General features: G+C 50.9%; 2 protein-coding genes across 2 annotated transcripts; both read right to left on the minus strand.

The window, feature by feature from the left end:
* On the minus strand, window positions 1-1,481 carry LOC128795330 (thymosin beta-15A homolog). The gene is made up of 3 exons (XM_053956017.1): window positions 1,365-1,481; window positions 942-1,046; window positions 1-501 (listed from the first exon to the last, which is right to left on the minus strand). The coding sequence occupies exons 2-3, from the start codon at window positions 1,039-1,041 to the stop codon at window positions 464-466; spliced, it is 138 nt and encodes a 45-aa protein (XP_053811992.1). The 5' UTR covers window positions 1,042-1,046; window positions 1,365-1,481; the 3' UTR covers window positions 1-463.
* Window positions 1,482-5,742: 4,261 nt separating this feature from the next.
* Window positions 5,743-18,218, minus strand: PRPS1 (phosphoribosyl pyrophosphate synthetase 1). The gene is made up of 8 exons (XM_053956002.1): window positions 18,202-18,218; window positions 17,430-17,645; window positions 15,118-15,301; window positions 14,660-14,758; window positions 12,877-13,001; window positions 11,029-11,202; window positions 10,118-10,277; window positions 5,743-7,822 (listed from the first exon to the last, which is right to left on the minus strand). The coding sequence occupies exons 1-8, from the start codon at window positions 18,207-18,209 to the stop codon at window positions 7,730-7,732; spliced, it is 1,059 nt and encodes a 352-aa protein (XP_053811977.1). The 5' UTR covers window positions 18,210-18,218; the 3' UTR covers window positions 5,743-7,729.
* Window positions 18,219-18,431: the final 213 nt, after the last annotated feature.

Genomic DNA, 18,431 nt, shown 5'->3' on the forward strand with positions numbered 1-18,431 from the left:
TAGATCATTACAATTTTTTATTTTATAATAAACTCCTCATTTTTCCCCCAAGGAAGACAAAAAACCGTGAGTGAGGCTACAGAACACTGTCAGTGAAGAATATGCAAGACAGACCCAGGCCAGAGGTGAGGCCAGAAAGGTTCCCCACTTCTCCAGGCAGAAGGGGTCCATGCCCAGAAGCCTCCACAGCCCTTGCTCATCTCCCCACTGCATCAGAGCAAGATCAGTGCTGTAACAGGAGGCAGCTGAAGCAGCAGAGATGTCATCGTGTCAGGCTACTGATGGACTGAGAGGACCACGCTTTGTCCCCCCACCTGCCAAAGCTGCCAGCAAAGTGGGACAGTGTGTTAGGTGATACAGCTGTTTTCTATACATGTATGTGATGTAAATTTAAAAAAACCCACATGATTCATTTCAAAGCAAAATAATTGAGCAGTCGCTCTTCCTGCCAGGCAATCTCTCTCTAGGAAGACTTCACACATTCCTTCTCCTGCTCAATAGCTGCAAGAGAATAGAGGCCCATTAGTATCTAGTGCTTTTTTTTTTTTTTTTTTTTGTGGAAGCACGAACTGGAGAAGGTTTCGGAGGATTCATTCAGGCCCTGGTGGCCAGTTTTGTGGTTTGATCCCAAGTGGGGTGGTTTAACAGTCAAGTTAGAAGATGACAAGCCACACGCGTGCGTGGCAGCAAGTCGGGCACCTGTCTGCGTCTGTCCGCAGGAAAGTGATGCCCTGAGGGATCAGTTTGGTGCAACAGCCCTCTCCGAGGGCCCATGCCCGCTGCCCCGGGCTGCACACACCTCTCTGCCCGTGGCTTTCCCCGGGCCAGAGCCCTGCCGCCCCAAACCGCCCCTCTCCCCCCGGGTGCCTCGGCAGTGAGACCGGCCCCCGAGGGCACCGGTCCCCCGGTCGTGCCTCCCACCCCGCCAGCCCCGCACTCACTCTCCTTGGAGGGCAGCGTGTTCTTCTCCTCCGTGTTAGTTTTCTTCAGCTTCTTCTTGTCGAATTTCTCCACCTCCGAGAGGTCTGGTTTGTCGCACATTTTGCCTGCGAGACCCCCGCCGCAGTCAGCCGAGGGATGGGGACGGGAAGACAAAGGCGGCCCCGGCCCCCCCCGGCCCCCGCCGCGGACAATAGCGCAGGGCGGGGCGCGCCGCCGCCCCGGGCACCGCGCCGCTCGCCGGGCCCGGGCAGCCGTGCAGGGCGGCCGCCGGTGCCCGCACACGCCCGGGGAGCCCTCCCCGCAGCGGGCAGCCATGGCCCCCCGGGACCCGCCGCGCCCGCAGCCCCCGCCCCGGGGCGCCTCGGCGAGTCCCTCCTCGCAGCAGCGCTGCGCGGGGCCCCCCTCCGCGGCCCAGCCCGTACCTGCGGCGCTGTCCGGCGCGATGCGCGGTGGATGCGATGCGCGGTGGATGCGATGTGCGGGTGGTGCCGGTACCGATCCCGGTCCCGCTCCCTGCGCGCCCAGGTGAGTCTGGAGCGCGCGCCGCGCGGGGCGGAGCCTTTTATAGCCCGGCCGCCGCCCAGCCCGCGCGCCCATTGGCTGCCCGCCCGCCGGGGAGCGCGTGGCCCGCCAGGGGGCGGCCGTTCCCGCCGTGCCGCGCGGCGGGGGCGCGAGCGGGACCGAGCGTGAGGGGCCTGAGGGAGACGGCGAGAGAGGGGGACGCCGAGTGACGGGTCAGCGGGGACATGGGTCACACAGCCCCTCAAGACACACACGGACAGGTGGCACACAGCCCCTCACGCGCGCAGACACAGCTCCTGCTGGCCCCACAGAGGGGCATGGCGCCCACTGCCCCTCCTGTGCGCGCACGCACCTGTGAGGGGGCAGGCTGGTGCCTATGTGACCAGATGACTCCAAAGCCACTGTCCCAGCCTCCACCCGCCCCGCCAGAAGCAGGTGCCCCACAGCAATGGACGCAGCTGTGGCCCGTGTGTGTCCAGGGATGCTCCCACTGCCGAAGCAGAACTTGAATAAAGCAAGCCTTGGGCTAAAGCCAGCAGCCTATTCTCACACCTGTGAGAGATGCTTGGCCACTGCCACTCGTGTCTACGCTGCCTCTGGCCACAGCGCTTCCTGGGGAGGTCTGGTCACTAAAGCAGCAGCATGGGTGGACAAGAAGATGACCATACTCACAGGCTCTTGCTCGGCAGCAACAAGCCTGGGGAGGAGCCCAGACTGTGCAGATGGGCAGGTGTGCAAGCGGAAGGAACACCTTTGGTGGTAAAAAGCCAAGGGGCAGTGCACGCAGCCTGTGTGATCCCAGCAGGAAGAATAATGGCAGCCTGGGGGGCACTTGCCTGCTGGCCACCAGGATAAGAGGGAGTAGAGGGCCAGGAGGGTCCTGTAGGTGCTGTAAGGGAATGAGGGGAAGGGGAGCACACAAACGAAAGAGTATCGTGACTGCAGATGAGGCTTGCAAAACCTTTCTACAGAGATCTTGGTGCCATGGCGAACAGGAACCTGGTACAGAGCACCAAGGGGTAGCAGCTGTGCTGCAGCAGCTCTCACCTCCACCTCCTCCTGGCCTGCCAGCCTCTGGGTTTTGCTCAGGGCTTATTGGAGATTTTGCAGAGAAAATCCCCAGCAATCCGGAGGGAACACTTGCTTTGTGTTCTTTAGCAAGACGACTGCCCGTCTTGGCAGGAGGGACTGGTGCTATCCAGCGACAGCAGGTCACGGCCGGAGGTGGCCCTTTGCCACAAACCCCGAGGCACTTCTCACTCCAGCCAGCATATAGGCTCTGAACTCAAGAGGCGCCAAGAGTTGGCAAATGCTGAAAAGGCAAAGGCCAAGATCTAAGGCCAGGTTGCTCCTGCGAGAGGAGTCTGGATGAGAAACAGCCTCCCGTTCCTGTGCCTGGGGGAGGGAAGGAGAGGCTGCAGGCAAAGCTCCAGGCCAGGCTGCTCCCAGAGCAGCTCTGATTTTGTGGTGCAGCCCCAGGCAGGGCCAGGTTTGGAGCTGCAATCCCAGGCAGGGCTGCCTTCATGAGCATCCTTCAAACCCACCCTGCAGAGCCTGCATCACACAGCCCAGCCCCAGCGAGAAAAGGCTCATCTTTCCTGCACAGCCAGCGAGAACCAAAACATCCATTCCGTTTCAAAATGAACGCAGGAAATCCTTTTTGCGTTATTTTTTGCGCTTGTTTTACCACGTGTTTACTCTCTGACTGTGCTCACCTTCCCCTCAGCTTCCCCCTTTGCTTGCCTGTTCTCCACATGCTTCTCCTTTGTGGATGCTGCAGTCTGACGTAGCTTTTGTCCCCGGCAGGCAGTGAGTGCAAAAGAGCCTGATCCCCACCCTGCCTGTGCACAGCCCCTTGCCAGCACCAGCTGCACCCAAAAACCTGCCCACCACCCCCCCAGCCCCTGAGACCAGCCGCACCCACCACTGGCAATGCAGCCCCGTGGCAATGTGTTGCATCTCCTGATGCTGCAGCGCTTTGGAACCCCCGGGTCTTTGTCTGGGCACAAAGCCACCACGGTGGCCACGCAGGCAGGGGAAGGGGAGCTCCCCCTTGCTCAAGCCACACAGGCACCACCACACTCACACAAACCACGGCCAGAGCAGCTTTAAAGCCAACCCTGTGCACTGCCAGCAGGGGAGAGGTGAGGCTGCTGCTGGGGAGCTGCTAAAACCCATCTTGCACAAAGAACAAGAAAGGAGCTTATATCCCAGCAAGAGCTTTTCCCCGACAAATTAGCAAAGCCTCCCATAACTGCACAACCAGCTTCTTTCTTACGTCTTTTGGCATTTCTGCTTTCAATAATTTATAACAAAAGAACTGAGACATCAACAGACAGGGAGAAAGCAAAAACAGCCCTGACCTGAAATAGCACAGACTGACTGCCAGCCATTTTAGATGGGTTTTAAATCTTGCACAGAACAAGGCTGCCAGGGCTGATACAGCCTCCCTGATAGCCATTTCCAGGAATGCCTTATTCTGGAAGGAGGCAGGAAGTTTTCTCTGACCAGAGGTTTTTCTCAGCCTCCTGACCCATCTGCCTGCAGGGCACCACCACGACAGCTGCCAGGCTGAGCCACTCCACAGCATGACAGCACTTTCTCCCATTTTCACCCCAGCCTCCTGCCACAACCCTTCACATCCATCAGGGCAGGAGCAGACAGCCCCAGGAAGGGAGCAGCATACTGGGGCTGTTGTGTCTTACAGGAGGGCTCAAGCCTCCTGTGGATGTTGCTGCAGTTTATAAAAGGGCTTGCTAGCACCATTTGCCCCTTGCCCAACAGCAGCAAGACAAGGTGCTGCTTTCTTTAGATCACAGAAACACTGACTCCAGGAGACCTCCTTACATCAGTAAGGCAAGAGGGAGGCGCCAGCAAATTATTTTGAGGTGTGTCTCCTGGTGCTTTAAACAGTGGGCATATCCTGCTACCTGCAAGGCACATCTGGTAAACTCAGCTCCTACCCTGTGCATTAGTTTCAGGTACCCAGGCAGGTGGGCAAGGCTGATACAGGACTACTGATTGCTGTGTTCCTTGTTCCAGTGAATTAACAGCAGGCAGCAGACAGGCATGAGATGGCTACCAGCATCCTCACACCTTCAGCCACACACCAGCTGTGCCTGTGGCAGAGGGAGCTGCTGGAGCCCTACCCTGCTCCTCCAGACCTCCAACTGCAGGGGCACAGCAAATGACTCAGTCGAGATTTTCTCCTGTTTTGTACAGTAGTAACTCAGACAGCTGTGAGGAAAGTCTAAGATACCCCACAGGTCACCTTAAGGCTTTGGTGAAGTCTCCATCCCTTCTGATCTGAAAGTTTCAGAGCCGTGTAACTTCACGCAGGTATGAGAACTCTCCCAAGGAGGTATCTCCCGTCCTTTGTAAGAACTACAATGTCATACAGCGTATTAAATCTGTGCCCTCTCTCAACTCAAAACCCTGGTTTTATTAAAGTAATTTGAAAAAAACATTATATACTCACTTACAGCAATGGTCTCCTGTATAGAAATGGCTGTAAAGCCCTGTTCTGTTTTTTTATCAAAGCAAGGTGAAATCTGCTACATAATCCTGACAAGACCCATAGCACCCACCCTGCTATTTGGGGAGAAAAAAAAACCCCATTTTTTCCCACTTATTCTCTGGCCAGTACCGCAAGACATTTTAACAGATGCATGACAATTGTGATCCTCAGCAAATGCCTGCCTGAGGCTGTGGTGGTCATGTTCAATCTAGGCCTGGAGGTCTATTTGTAATGCCAAGGACCTTTCTCTAGACCTGCCACCTCATCCTTCTGACTTCATACTTTCCCATCTGCAACACACAATGAGAAAGGATCAGGGTTTAGTCAGAACAAGTGCTTCTCAGGACATAATCCTACTGTCTCTGATTATCAGCTTTGTGCGAGACACTTACAAATTCTTCCTTTGTACTTGTTAAAATATTCAAGCTTCCTCCACCTGAACATTATGTGAACGAATCTGCTCAGATACATAATTGAACAGTATAAAAGAAGCTGCACTACCACCTCTAACAATTAATTAAGTCCAGGAAATCAAACATGGACAAAAGGAATTAGTGCATAGTCCCATGCTATTCCTTCCATGCAGTATGAACAGAGCCAAGCTGGACCTCACAGCTGGCCACACACACAAGGGTTAAACCAGATGACCTTCCAAGGTCCCTTCTAAATAAAAATATTTCATGATCTGCCCTTAAAATGACCCAACTCGGAAGATTCATGTCACTTAAGGTGTTTAGAAGTATTTACAGGCAGAGGCCATGGTTTTTAAATAAAAGTTTAATTCCTTCATCAGGTCTTAACTTGAAACACAAATGCTGCTGGAAATCCTCCCAGCGCTGCTCTGATGTCCTGGCTTTTGGCTTTCAGAGCAGCAGCAGGATGGCAGCAGGGGCTCCCATACAGGAGGTGGGATCACAGACTCTCAGGAGAGCTCAGTGCAGGATGCAAAGCAAAGAAGCAAGAGATGCACAGTTTCCAGACAAACACCAATTCTTATACAAAAAGGAAAGCTCTACACTAATAGAAGTGTTAATGTTGCCACAGGACAGGAGTTTAGGAAGGGAGAGAAGTCTTCAGTAAAAGGCACAACTAAAGAAGTACTTCCCTAGATTTTAACCACATCTTTCAGTTAGTTCCACTTATACCCCAGCCCCCAGCCTCTCAAAGCCATGCTGGTTACTCTAGAAAGTAATTTCAAGTTCCTTCTTTTCCCTTTTTCCCTTCCTCCAGCTCAAAACAAATAGAAAAGGAGTGCTTATTAAAAAAAAAAAAAAAAAAAAACCAAAAACAACAAAACAAAACCAGAATAAAACAGTTTGGTCTATAAACCGTAAGAGTTCAAGAGAGACTTAGCAGTTTACCTTACGATTGTCTGGTACATTTTCAAAGTATTCAAGTTTCAGATGATACTTATTAGATCCAAGAGCCTCAGCCAGCTCTAGTTTTGGTATTTTTCTTTCAAGCACTTTGTGGCCTGTCAGGTTGGTGTTAAATATGCAGTTTATGTATCACCCAGTATTATGTATCACCAGCCTCTTCAACCCATTGCCATTAACACTCCTGGGAAGCATCAGGCCCACTCCAAGGGCTCCTTCAGGTTTTGTTGTCCTGCAACCTGCAGTGCTCCTTGGCTTAAGGTATTTTGCAAGAAGCAACGCTTTCAAGGAAAGGCAGACAGTGAGCATGTGTCAGTAACTTCCAGGATAATAGGACTGTAACAGGCATTGAATGAGAGGCTGAGCCAGCTGGACACAAAGCTGTTGTGTTTCAGGTCACCCCAGCATCTGAGCAGGCACTTGCTAGATGCAACAACCTTGCTGCTGTCGGATAAAGAGGCTCTGTTCACTACTGTATTGGTAAAAAAAGGGTCAGGGGGTTGCACAGCAGGTCAAGGTGCAGCTGCAGCACATGACAGCAGTGCTCTAGTTAGCTAGCAAGGCTAACAGGGAGCTGTGAAATTGAGAAGCTGGTTTTAGCCTGCACTAGAAACCAAAGCACACAACCACCTCAAGTTCTCTATGTCAGAGTTTTTGGAAAAGAACACTTGTCCAGGATGCACCTTCCCCACTAAGCACTGCACAGGCTCTGCTCTCACCCTTGCTTTGCTGTGTAGTGCACTAAAGGGCATTTAATTTCATCAACAATTAAGAGGCATTCAAGTTTGTAAGCTACACTGATCTCCTTTTACAGGAGGAAGCTGTAGCAGAACCACCTCCTAGGTGTCTCCCAGGGCTTCACCAAGGGTCAAGCTTGGCCAAGACACAAGCCTTCCCCACCACTCCCCAAGGGCTCTGTCAGGTAGAGAGTGGTAAGACAGCCAGCAGTCTCTTGGGCTCTTGCTGTAGATCCAGATCAACATGTCCTAGGGAGCTCTACTTCCCAAACAATTTAGGGTGCGCGTGCCAGATCATCTAACCCTGCCCACAGACAAACCCTCTCCCTCCCCCCCTCAAAATAATTGTGGCAATTAGCCATATGTCAGTCCTGCTCTCCACAGACCTGCAGAATTGAGTCAGTGCTACTGATCAGCTCCATGCACAGGGGTGCTGGTGGAGTTGGCTGTTACAAAGATGAGCTTTCCCCCTCCAGCCTCCCAGTGTTGGGAACAGAGCCAGTAAGCCCGACTTAAGCAGGAGCTGTGGAGAACTGCACTGGAACAAGCAGAGTCTTCTACTGAACTTTACAACAAGCTGAACAACTTTTGGTTTTAAAAAAAAAAGCCATACAAGCAGCAGCTGACATCTGTTGTTATAAAGGGACATGGCTGAATAGGTAGGAAACAGATTCCCCATTATGAGTCCTCCTGATGGCCTCTGCAAGGATCATTGAGATGTCAATCACCTGGAAGGGAAGAAAGATGCATCAGTGTCATTGAGAAAAGGCATCAAACCTGAAAGAACTGCTGGGAAGTCAGCGAGAACCTAAAGAATAAACTCATCACCCACATTTTAACGTGCCAGATGCAGCTAAATTACTTCTACACAGGATTAGGATTTAATTACGTACAAGCCTGAAGATACCCTACAAATAGCACTACAAATATTCTAGTTGGTCTGTCAGTTACAGTCTACTATCACCTTGCTTTGCTCAGACTCCCTAGGCTCAATCTGTTCACCACAGGACTCTTATTCACTTTGTGCAGAGACGTTAGAGCAGTCTAAATCAAGATGAAATCACTTCCCTTGAGCCAAGAGGTTTTACCACTGCTGCCAGCAGTCTGAGAGATGAAGCTGCTGTGCTGCAGCTCAGCTCCTGGGCGCTGTGCTGGCTCCATCTGGTGGGGTCAGAAAGGTACCAGGAGGGAAAGCTGAGTCTCAGCCAAATCCCAGCTCTGAATCCCCACAGCTAAAGCATTTCAATATATGTAGCCCAGTAAGAATCACTATATTCATGGTGGATTAAGGAAATCAAGTGAAAATCATATTTAATGTTTTTTTATCTTTTAGATAGTTTGTCTCTGAAGGGAAGAAAAAATCAACAAGCTGCAGAGCAAAGCCTGAGACTTGTGACAAATCCTTTAGCTCTGTGTTCCTCAACATCAGACATCAGTGTGTAAATGTGAGGTATTAAAGGAGAGCCTGGAAAACTGCTCCACTGCAATCTTTGGCTGCAGCTACTTACACAGAGGTTGCCAGTTTAACATTTTGCCTACACCAGCTGCTGTGTGGAACCTGGAAACAAGGTGAAGCACCAGAAATGTTTTACATGTTGCAGGAGTATCATTCAGAAGTTAGTGCTAAAAGAAAAGCAACCCAACAGCAGCTTGCAATCAGCTTACAACATATTTCCAAAAGCAGCTTAAAATTGACTGCAGCTTCAACCAGTTCAGCTTCCCTTTCACCAGCAGCCCAGTAGTGGGGAAGCCTCTACACTCTCCTCACTGTATTGGATGAGTGTGAGTAGTGCCAGAACTTCTCCAAATGCTCGTGTCCTTGATATTGGTGCTGTGAAGCCAAGGCCCATTTGGAATTAAATCTGGCAAAGGACGTCAGGGACAACAAGAATGTTTGCCTTCTGTTATTGATTTATTTGGAAAAACCTGAGTGTAATGTGGGCCTGTTACTAAAGGGAAGGGGGACCCTGGTGACAGAGGATGCAGAGAAGGCAGTTAGTCAGCACCTTCTTTGCATCAGTCTGCAATGACAAGCAGGAGACCAGAGTAAGAGAACGTTGGAAGGAAGACTCTTCCTTAGGGAGGACTGGGCTAGAGGACACTTAGCTAGACTTGATATCCACAAGTCCATGGGCCCTGATGGAATATATCCATGAGTACTGAGAGAGCTGGGAGACATCACAGCCAGGCACTCATCATCAGTTTTGAAAGGTTCTGGAGACCAGCAGAGGTGCCTGAGGACTGGAAGAAAGCAAATAGAACCCAGAATTACTGGCCAGTCAGCCTCACATCCGTCCCTGGACAGGTGACAGAGCACTTCATTCTATGCACATGGATGACAAGAACATGATCAGGAATAGTCACCACGGATTCACCAAAGACAAATCATGCTTGACCAACCTGATCACCTATGAGGAAGCAACTACCTAGATGGGTGAGGGGAGAGCAGTGGCTATTGTCAACTTCAGCAAGGCTTTTGACACTGTCATGAAATTCTCACAGGCAAAACTCAAGAAGTGTACACTGGATGAGTGGATTGAGAACTGGCTGAACAGCAGATTCTGGGGCTCATTATCTACTTTTAGTTCTCATATGGATGGCAAAGGCTGGGCATAAAGTGACAGATGCACAACAAAACTGTCAGCACCAACATCAGAAGTTGCTGTCTACCTCTGTTTCAGCATTGCACACCATCAGCACATCACTCCTCCAAAGGGCACACATCCAACTACTTGCCTACATCGTGGCCCCATTAAATCAGACACCTGATCTAGGTAAAACAAGCCCTGAGAAAAAAAAGATTATTTAATGAACTGTTTGAGATGAACTGCAACAGAAGCTGCTTTATACCAGTGTAACACGTCTGTTACCCCAGAGCAATGGGGCCAAAAGAACTAGGCAACACTGATGGCAGTACCAACAGAACCCCTGTCAACACTACATAGTATTGTGGGATTTTCACCCCCAACAGGTGAACAGACAAGGCTACCACCCCCCAGGAGTGACAGAAAATAGATGCTCACCTGGATTTTAGGGCACTGCTTCATCTTGTCCTCCTGGGGTATTGTGTTTGTGACTACAACTGCCTCAAAACAGGCATTGTTGATGCGGGAAATTGCTGGCCCAGAAAAGATCCCATGAGTTAAGATGGCATAAACTTTGGTGGCTCCAGCTGACACAAGCCTGCAAGGGGGGAGTAAAAGGAGATGGATGAGAAACTCTCAGCAGATATTGAGCTGACATTAGTGCAGGGCACATGGTAAGCATGACAGGAGACAGCACCATGTGCTTAGGGAACAGCCTACCTTTGATTCCCCCCTCTCTACTGACTTGGGGAAAAAAAAAAAAACCAGTTTTACAAGTACCACAAAATCCACCACAGGCAAAGCACACACTGAAAAACCCCCATTGTTCTTAGCTCTGGAATATTTGGAACAGATCATACAAATCACCTTCTGTAATTTTTGCTTACACAAGGTAGCAGGTATTTAATACCGTGTTAATACTTTAATACTGTATTTAATACAATATGAAATACTGTGCTAATTTTGAATACTGTACTTAACAGTTAACCATCTTGCATATGTTGCTGTTTCTAGTGTGAAAGGCATGAATGATATCGAAGTTTTAAGAGCTTATTTCTAATACAAAACTAGCTGATGGACCAGACAACACTTAGTTCTACCTGGCATGGTCAGTGATGGTCCATTTTCAACACAGGGGAAAAAAAAGACACTCTGGTCTTCTACCTATTCCCACCACAAGAACTTTTACTGGTTTTTTTTTTTTTTTTCCTTACTTTGTATGACATGAATAATAAGAAACTGCATGAGCCTTGTGAAACTTGTCATGCAAATAATCTGCTTAACCCATTGCAGAGTGCTCAGTAAGAGCAGGTTCCTGGGTTAGGAAGGCAGCAGTCAGCCCCACTCACTTGTCTGCAGCGTGGCAGATGGTGCCACACGTGTCTGCCATGTCATCCACCAGGATGGCCACTCTGTCCTTGACGTCCCCCACCAGCACCATGCGATCGACCTCGTTGGCCTTCTTGCGCTCCTTGTGAATGAGGGCAAAGTCTACGTTCAACCGATCTGCAATGGAGGTCACTCTGAAGAGAGAACAGTTCCCAAACAACACTTAACTCCACAAAGCAGCTTCATCAAAGCTCTTTCAATACCAAGCACACTGCACTAAGAGGAGCTGTCACCACATCTGTTACTGCTCCCAAGCAATTAATAGAAGGCATTCTGCATTTCCCTTCAAGCAGCTAAACTGCAACCTCTCATCTTTCATCATGACCACTATAAATTAATTTGCATTTAAGATGAAAGCAAACCTTAACCAGCAAGGTCAGCAAGCTTGAAGTGATCCAAACACTTGGAAAGTTGTCATCCTTGTAACACTACACTGGAAAGGCTTAAGTTGTGTTATGACAGGGCTTTACTGTCACTCCTGTGAGCACTCAATCATCATGCACATAAGCACTGGCATAGATTGTGGCAGGATTACACATCCAGGAGATTCAAACACAGCACCTCACATTTATTTCCATTAAAGAGACTGCAGAACAGCCTTACTAGAAGGTTCTTAACCTTATATATTGATACTGATGAACAGTAAAGAGTTTAAAAGCATTAAGAGTGGAAGGAGTAAAACACACATGCCCACAAGAATCTCTGCACTTGAGGTAAGTAGACTCTTAGCCCCACTAGATCAGAGTTCTCATCCTGGTGGTCTTACACAAGACTGTTAAACTAAACTGAAGTATTTGGCTTTGCATATTTCCATAAAATACTGCACCAGCCAAGATCGACACATTTCAGTATAAGAGGCTTTTGAGCAGATTTTTTCAAGAGTCAGATTATATCTGGCTGGTTTGGCACTTCATATACTGTGTTATGCAACAAGCTGCAGAAATAGCTGAATGTACAGAAGGTCTTGCCCAATCTGTGGACCACAGCAAAGCTACAGAAGACACTGAGTGAGTGACCTGCAGTGTCAGTGTCTTGGCTGTCTGTAACACATCATTTCAAACATTCTGAGGCATGTGAATCAGATCAGCACCCACCAACATTGTGGTGTGACAGCCCTGGATTAAAGAATACATCTGTGTCCCTCTACTGTTCACATGTAGCCCTCAGACAGAAGCATTAAGGAACAGCCTGGTTTCTCCTAAAAAGCCCCTGAGAACATTCGGAGCTGCCCACAAACTGCAGGGAGATTGTCAGGCTATCAAAATAGAAATGTGCTATAGCATATGCTGCTGCTTTTTGGAAAGGAACCATCTATCTTCCTCGTTCTCAGGGAAGATGAAGAGTGGCAGCAGGCTTAAATCACAGCTAGATATTCAAATCCAGGGTAATAAAGTAAGAAAATGCCTCAACAGACTAAGCATAATTCTGCAAAGAAAGCAGCCTAGGTAAAAATGCATTATTAATCATCAGCAGTAAGCTTGCCTTGGCATAGGGGTGTAAGCTACACTGTTTCCTCCTTCAATTGGCATAAATACCCTTATACAAATTGGTTTAGTCCAAGGGCTGTAGCTGTTGTGCAATTCCTACCTATGCAGCTGTGATTCTAGAAGCTATTAAATCCTCCATGTAGCCCAAGAAATGCTCTAAACATTCCCTAGGAAGAATATCTGACCACTCTTCACCAGCTGTCCCAGACTGTCTGAGAGAAGGCAGACTGAAAGAAGGAAAATGTTCTAAAAATAGGGTCACAAGTAGGAATTGAAGTGGACACAGAAGCAGCATCTCAAGCTACCTGTCTGACAGCTTACCTCTTGGCTCCACCAGCATCTGGTGAGACAATGGTGCAGTTCTTCCACTCTGGAATATTCTCTTTGATCCATTTCAGTACAGCAGGCTCGGCATATAAATTATCAACAGGGATATCAAAAAAACCCTGCAAAGGAACACAACAGGAACAGATGTAGCTGAAAGTCCCATTCTAGAAAGAGTTCTAAAAATCCTTCTATATCATCAGGCACGCAGTCATCACCTTTCCACAGCTTTCAGCTCTCCTTTTTACTTCCCTTGATGTAAGGGCAGTAGTCTTTGGAGTACACAGAACAGTAATGTAAGAAGTCTTCAGAACCAGAAATAGTTCAGCAGCATAAGTAACACTTTATATTTAACACCTCCACAAAATGAAACTAGTTCTGTCCTGGGGGCTGCAGAAAGCCTGCAGCAAATGCATTCATTTCCAAAGCAGCTGGCTGCCTGTTTACAGTCAATCTTTAAAGCTCACTACCCAAACTGTTCACATCTACAAAACAGGCTTGAGTAACATCTGTCTTTAAACTACTGCAGCTGGTTCCAGAACTTTACAGTGACCCCGCAGACTTGTCCAAATCTCATAGATCACTAAATGCCAGACGTTAACCCTGGAGTAACAGGCAGGAGAGTAAGGAGCAGCTACTCCTGAGGAATGCTTCAAGGTACAGGGTAACAGACCCTTCTCACCATCATCCCTTCTGTTCTCAGCAGCTACAGGAACCAGGCTGAAACCAGCCCGATGCTGGAAGCACATATGCACAAATGAACCCATTAAATCTCATCACTGCTGCTGGTGCAAGGTCAGCACACACCAATTCCAAGCCCTGTAGGAAGAGGGGACCCCCTTGGGCTCAGTTATTTCATGCTCTTCCTGAGAACCTTCTCAGCTGTGCCCCCACAGATTTTTTTCATCTGAGACAGTATTTCTGGGCAAATCATACCGAAGTGTGAATGACTGCATTTCCAACTGTTAGAACAACAGCCAGCCCACTTACTTCAGCAGGCAGTAGCTACCTTACCCTTTGCAGCAATACAGACATCCTTCCCTCTGCCACACCCCTCTCAGTCGCACCAAGCTGGTTTCTTGGTCTTGAGCACTTGCTCAAGGTAGAGAAAAACAAAATCAAATTGAGCCTGCAGCCTCTCCTCTCCCTGGCAAATATTCCTGCCAGTTTTCTTACACAGCCCAGGTCAAGACTTTAGTTGCTCTGTGAGATATTTTGTTCGTAAGCCAACAAAGCCTATGAAAAATTTTCAATTCACTACCAGCCTGGGAGAGAACCAAGGCCAGCCTGCGTGGGAGGGTGGCACTGAATGGATACAAGTGGGATTGCCCCTCTTGCCAGGGGCAGGCTATCAGATCACTGTCCTGGTCAACTAAACACACAAATGCAGCTGTGCCAGGACACCTGAGGGCAGAACTAACTGCTCACTTCTCCAAGACAACACACTAAGTATCAGAAAGCTCTGCTCAGAATTTAAAGACACTCTCCATCTCACATTCCTCTAAGGTCTAATGAAGAATAAACAGTGTCACTACGTGGCAACAAAGCTGCAGTGATCACTTACTAGCTCATTCACACAAGACTCAGCACACTCAGTCTGATGAAGAACAACTGTACTTTCACTTACAGGTTAACCTGTTACCCACCTCCCCATCCAGTCCAAAATTCCCAAGTCTTGATCACGGCAGTATCTCAAAAAACAGATGACTGGAAAGCTTGCAAAGCAGTCAAGAGGCCCAGACTGGAACTGGTTAAATGCTTTCCTGATTTTTGCTCCTACCTGGATCTGAGATGCATGCAGGTCCATGGTGATTATGTGATCTGCACCTGCCACAGACAGCATGTTTGCAACCAACTTGGCAGAGATTGGAGCTCGACTCTTGTACAGGGAAAAAAAAAAAAAAAAAAAAGACAGTATAAGACAAGTTCAACTCCTTCATCAAGATGTCAGCCCTCTGCTTCCAGGCAGTGATTCACAAGCAGTTACTAAAAGGAGCTCTCATTAACATTGCATCTTCTCATCAGCTAGTGATTAGACTTTAGTATATTTTCAAGAAGAACTAGATCTTTATGAAAAGATCATTTTGCAGTCCAATGTCCCCAGGTTTAACAAACTGAAGAGAGGTTGGATATTCAGAGGAGGCAACAAAACTTCATTTAAATCCTCTCCAGCAGTCAGGACTTTCAAGGTGTGCATTCAACTTCCCTGCAGAAACCTTTACCACATCCCTCCCTTACCTTGTCCTTTTTGTCCTGCCGGGCATAAGGGAAGCAGGGGATGACAGCCGTGACTCTGCTGGCTGAGGCAATCTTACAGGCATTTATCATGATGAGGAGCTCCATCAGATTGTCATTGATTTCCCCACAGCCACTCTGCACAATGTAGACGTCCTCCCCACGAACACTCTCGCCTATTTCCACGCTGGGAACAGATGAGAAGACAGCTGGAGCCAAACACAAATTAAAGCACAGCCAGTACCTGTGCCCGCAGAGCAACCCAGGCACTGCATCCCCAAAGGTCTGTGGGTGACAGTGCCATATAATCGAGGCTGTTGAGCAGGAACGCTGCTGTTTATTTGCTCAGGGGCTATTTCACAGCGCTCACTCATCAGATTTAATGGTCTAGCCAGGAAGGCTAAAAGCACTCAGCACGTTCTCTTGATCTCAACACAAGCTGAGCATGTAAACACCCCAGAGCAGGCCTTGCTCCCCTGGAATCACAAACACAGGCATCTCTAAAAGCAGCAAGGACCATGGCCAGTCACCAGCCAGAGTAGGGGTCAAACTGCTACCGAAGCAACACTGCAGCCAGTTATCAGACTGAGACTCGTAACAGCCATTCAGTGGCTCCAGCAGGGAAGCACTCCAGCCTTTCACTCTGGAAAGGCTTCTGGGGTTAATTTTCTCTTGGATGCAGTGCACACTAATCCCTGCTGATGAAGGGCCTGAACACAAGCCAAAGGTCCTGTTTGCCAGCAGCAAAATGCCAGCTCCAGTGCACGTATGGACACACCTGCACCAGAAAGAGTGGGAAAGAAGCCACTTCGGGGTAGAGTTCTAAGTCTAATATTTCCTTCTCTGACCTTTCTGATCTCTTCAAACTTTTTTTGATGACTGTTATCTATTTATAATCTTACTGCTCAATATCCATCAGCGAGCTGCTGCCACCTTTACTGCCCACTGACTTACAGGATGCACCCATCTCTTGTGGAGAGTTTCTGCCAACGAGAACTCTCTGCTAGGGAACTGTGTGATTATCAGCAGTTGGCACTTAAGTGCCATCTCCAATATTAGGGAGATTTAAGATATTTATGGTACAAAAAAGTCTATGAATTATTCTGTTGAAACAGTCTTACTCTTTTGGGGAAGCACCCTCTGTCAGTTTATTAGGGTAAATAAGCTGTTTTTTAAGTCTTCAAGTCACATTACCTGCTGGCCAGCCAGCTAGATGGGCAAGAGCAGTTAATAACGAACAATGAGAACGGTGCAAGGGCTGTAAATCTAATGGAACTTTTTATAACTCCTCTCCACCTCTCTGTACTACCTCTGAGGTTTCACAATCAATACCCATGGCAAGAGGAACGTGATATCGTACGTCACATGTACATCCTGGAAAAAAAAAAAATTCTGTTTCCAGAAGGAGTGGGTTGGAGCAATCAAAGTTCTTTTGTCTTATACTCTGGTGTATATACGGTTAGTGTATTCTCTAAGACAAGCTTAAGGAGCTCCGAACAACTTTAAACCTCTTCAGCTTTACGCAGGATGGCAGCAAGATTCTTAAAGCACAGATACATCAAACAAGGCGAATGTTAGGTCTCAAAGCTGGAGGGACACAGCCTGCGTGACTGCAAATGCACCGTGGGATGCACGGAGGTGTGAGCCTCTTTCCTTAAGAATCCTATCGACACTCTCTAAGACTCTGAAGCTCCGCCGAGAAGTTTAAAGTTACCAGCTACGTGCTAAACACAAAGTTAGGAAGCCTCAAGTCAGAGTTTAGATTTAAGCGTGAAAAAGCCTAATCAGTGTAGCTGTAACTCCGAGATGCGCCATCCCATCGGCGGCTTTGGGATGGAGGGGGCAAGGTCCGGATGGCGAACTGCACCGCTCCAACACTTGCCACAGCGGCCAGGTCACACAAACCCTCCAAGTCCAGGAGCCCCGCGCGGCCCCGGGCGCTGGGGAAGGCCCAAAGGCGGCGGGGGAAGCGCGTGGGGCCCGCGCCGTGAGGCGGGGGCCGCCGGAGGCACGGCCCGGGCCGCACATGGCTCCCGGGGCGCACCGCGGCGCCGCCACGTCCGGCACCGAGCCCCGGCTCTGCCCGGGGGGACGCGCGCGATGCACCCCAGGGCTCCGGGGCAGCAGGGGCCCGGCGGCAGCGCTCCGGGGATGTCTCCGAGCGCAGCTCCGCGTCTCTGCAGCCGGGCCCGACCGCACGGGCCCCGAACTACAACCCCCGTCACCCCCCGCGCGGAGGCCGCGCGCTACCTAGCGCCGCAGCGCCGCGCGGCCTGCCGGGAGCTGTAGTGCGACCGCGCCCCGCCCCGCCTCACCATGTCTCCTGGTTGCTGAACTTCTTGGTGACCACCTTGCCCAGCTCCAGGCCCAAGCGGTCGGCGATCTTCTGGGACAAGTCCTGGTGCGAGCTACCGCTGAAGATCTTGATGTTGGGCATGGCGGCGGCTGCGGCACCGGCGCCCTTTTTCTCCTCCTCCTCGTCGCTCCGCCACGCAGCGCCCGCGGCTGCCGCGCGGGGACCCGCCCGCCTCCTGCGAGGACGCGGCACGGTGGGTACAGGTCACACCAGTCGCCTCTACGCCGCCATCTTACCCTTTCCCGCCTACTGCGCCGACTCTTTATAGCCTCTCCGCCCCTAGGCCACGCCCCCAGCCGCTTCCCATTGGCTGTGTTGCCGCAGGGGACGGGCTTCCGTTCACCGGCGCGGCAGAACTGGGCGGGGCTTAGCGCGTGCCTTCCCCTCGAGGGCGAGGGCGAGGCGAGCTCAGCCTCCCGTCGGGGGCGGGGCATAGGGCAGGAGGCGGCCCGCGGTTGGTCGCTGTGCGGCGGCCTGGGCTGCGATTGGCCAGGGCGGCGGCGGCGGCAGCGGGCGCGCGCGGTCGGCCCCGCCCCGCGCGGCCGCGGCCAGAGCGGCCGCCCCCCCCCCCCCCCCCCCCCCGGCGGCCATGATGGCGCCCGGCGCGGCGGGGCGAGGCGGCGGCGATGGCCCCGCTGCTGCCGCCGCGCCGCGCCCGCCGCCCCCGCCCCGCGCCCCCCGCCGCACCCGCCGCCCGCGGGGCCCCGCGCCGCCGCCGCCGCCTCCGTTACCTCAGCATGGCGGCGTGCCCGCGCCCGCCGCGGCCGTTCCCCGGCGCCCTGCGCGGCGCTGCGCCGAGCTGGCGTCACCCGGCGGGCCGCGTGTGAGGCGGTACCGGGTGACACCGGGGGGCAGCGGGCCCGCCGCGGCACCGCCGAGCCCCGCGCCGCGCCGGGGCTGCCGGCCGTGCCCTTCGAGCGTGGTTTTGGTTCTGGATCACGCTGCAGCCCGCGTGGGGATA

This window comes from Vidua chalybeata, chromosome 14 (genome assembly GCF_026979565.1).
Source record: "Vidua chalybeata isolate OUT-0048 chromosome 14, bVidCha1 merged haplotype, whole genome shotgun sequence".
Classification (NCBI taxonomy): domain Eukaryota; kingdom Metazoa; phylum Chordata; class Aves; order Passeriformes; family Viduidae; genus Vidua; species Vidua chalybeata.

What these genes read in the sequence shown, in the direction of transcription:
- LOC128795330 (XM_053956017.1), bottom strand. Translation starts at nt 1,041, where the DNA reads ATGTGCGACAAACCAGACCTCTCGGAGGTGGAGAAATTCGACAAGAAG. An exon ending in CACGCTGCCCTCCAAGGAGA is followed by an intron (nt 502 to 941) that starts GTGAGTGCGGGG and finishes ATTCTCTTGCAG; the next exon opens with CTATTGAGCAGGAGAAGGAA.
- PRPS1 (XM_053956002.1), bottom strand. An exon ending in TTCAGCAACCAGGAGACATG is followed by an intron (nt 15,302 to 17,429) that starts GTGAGGCGGGGC and finishes ATCTGTTCCCAG; the next exon opens with CGTGGAAATAGGCGAGAGTG. An exon ending in TGCATGCATCTCAGATCCAG is followed by an intron (nt 13,002 to 14,659) that starts GTAGGAGCAAAA and finishes GTTCCTTTGCAG; the next exon opens with GGTTTTTTTGATATCCCTGT.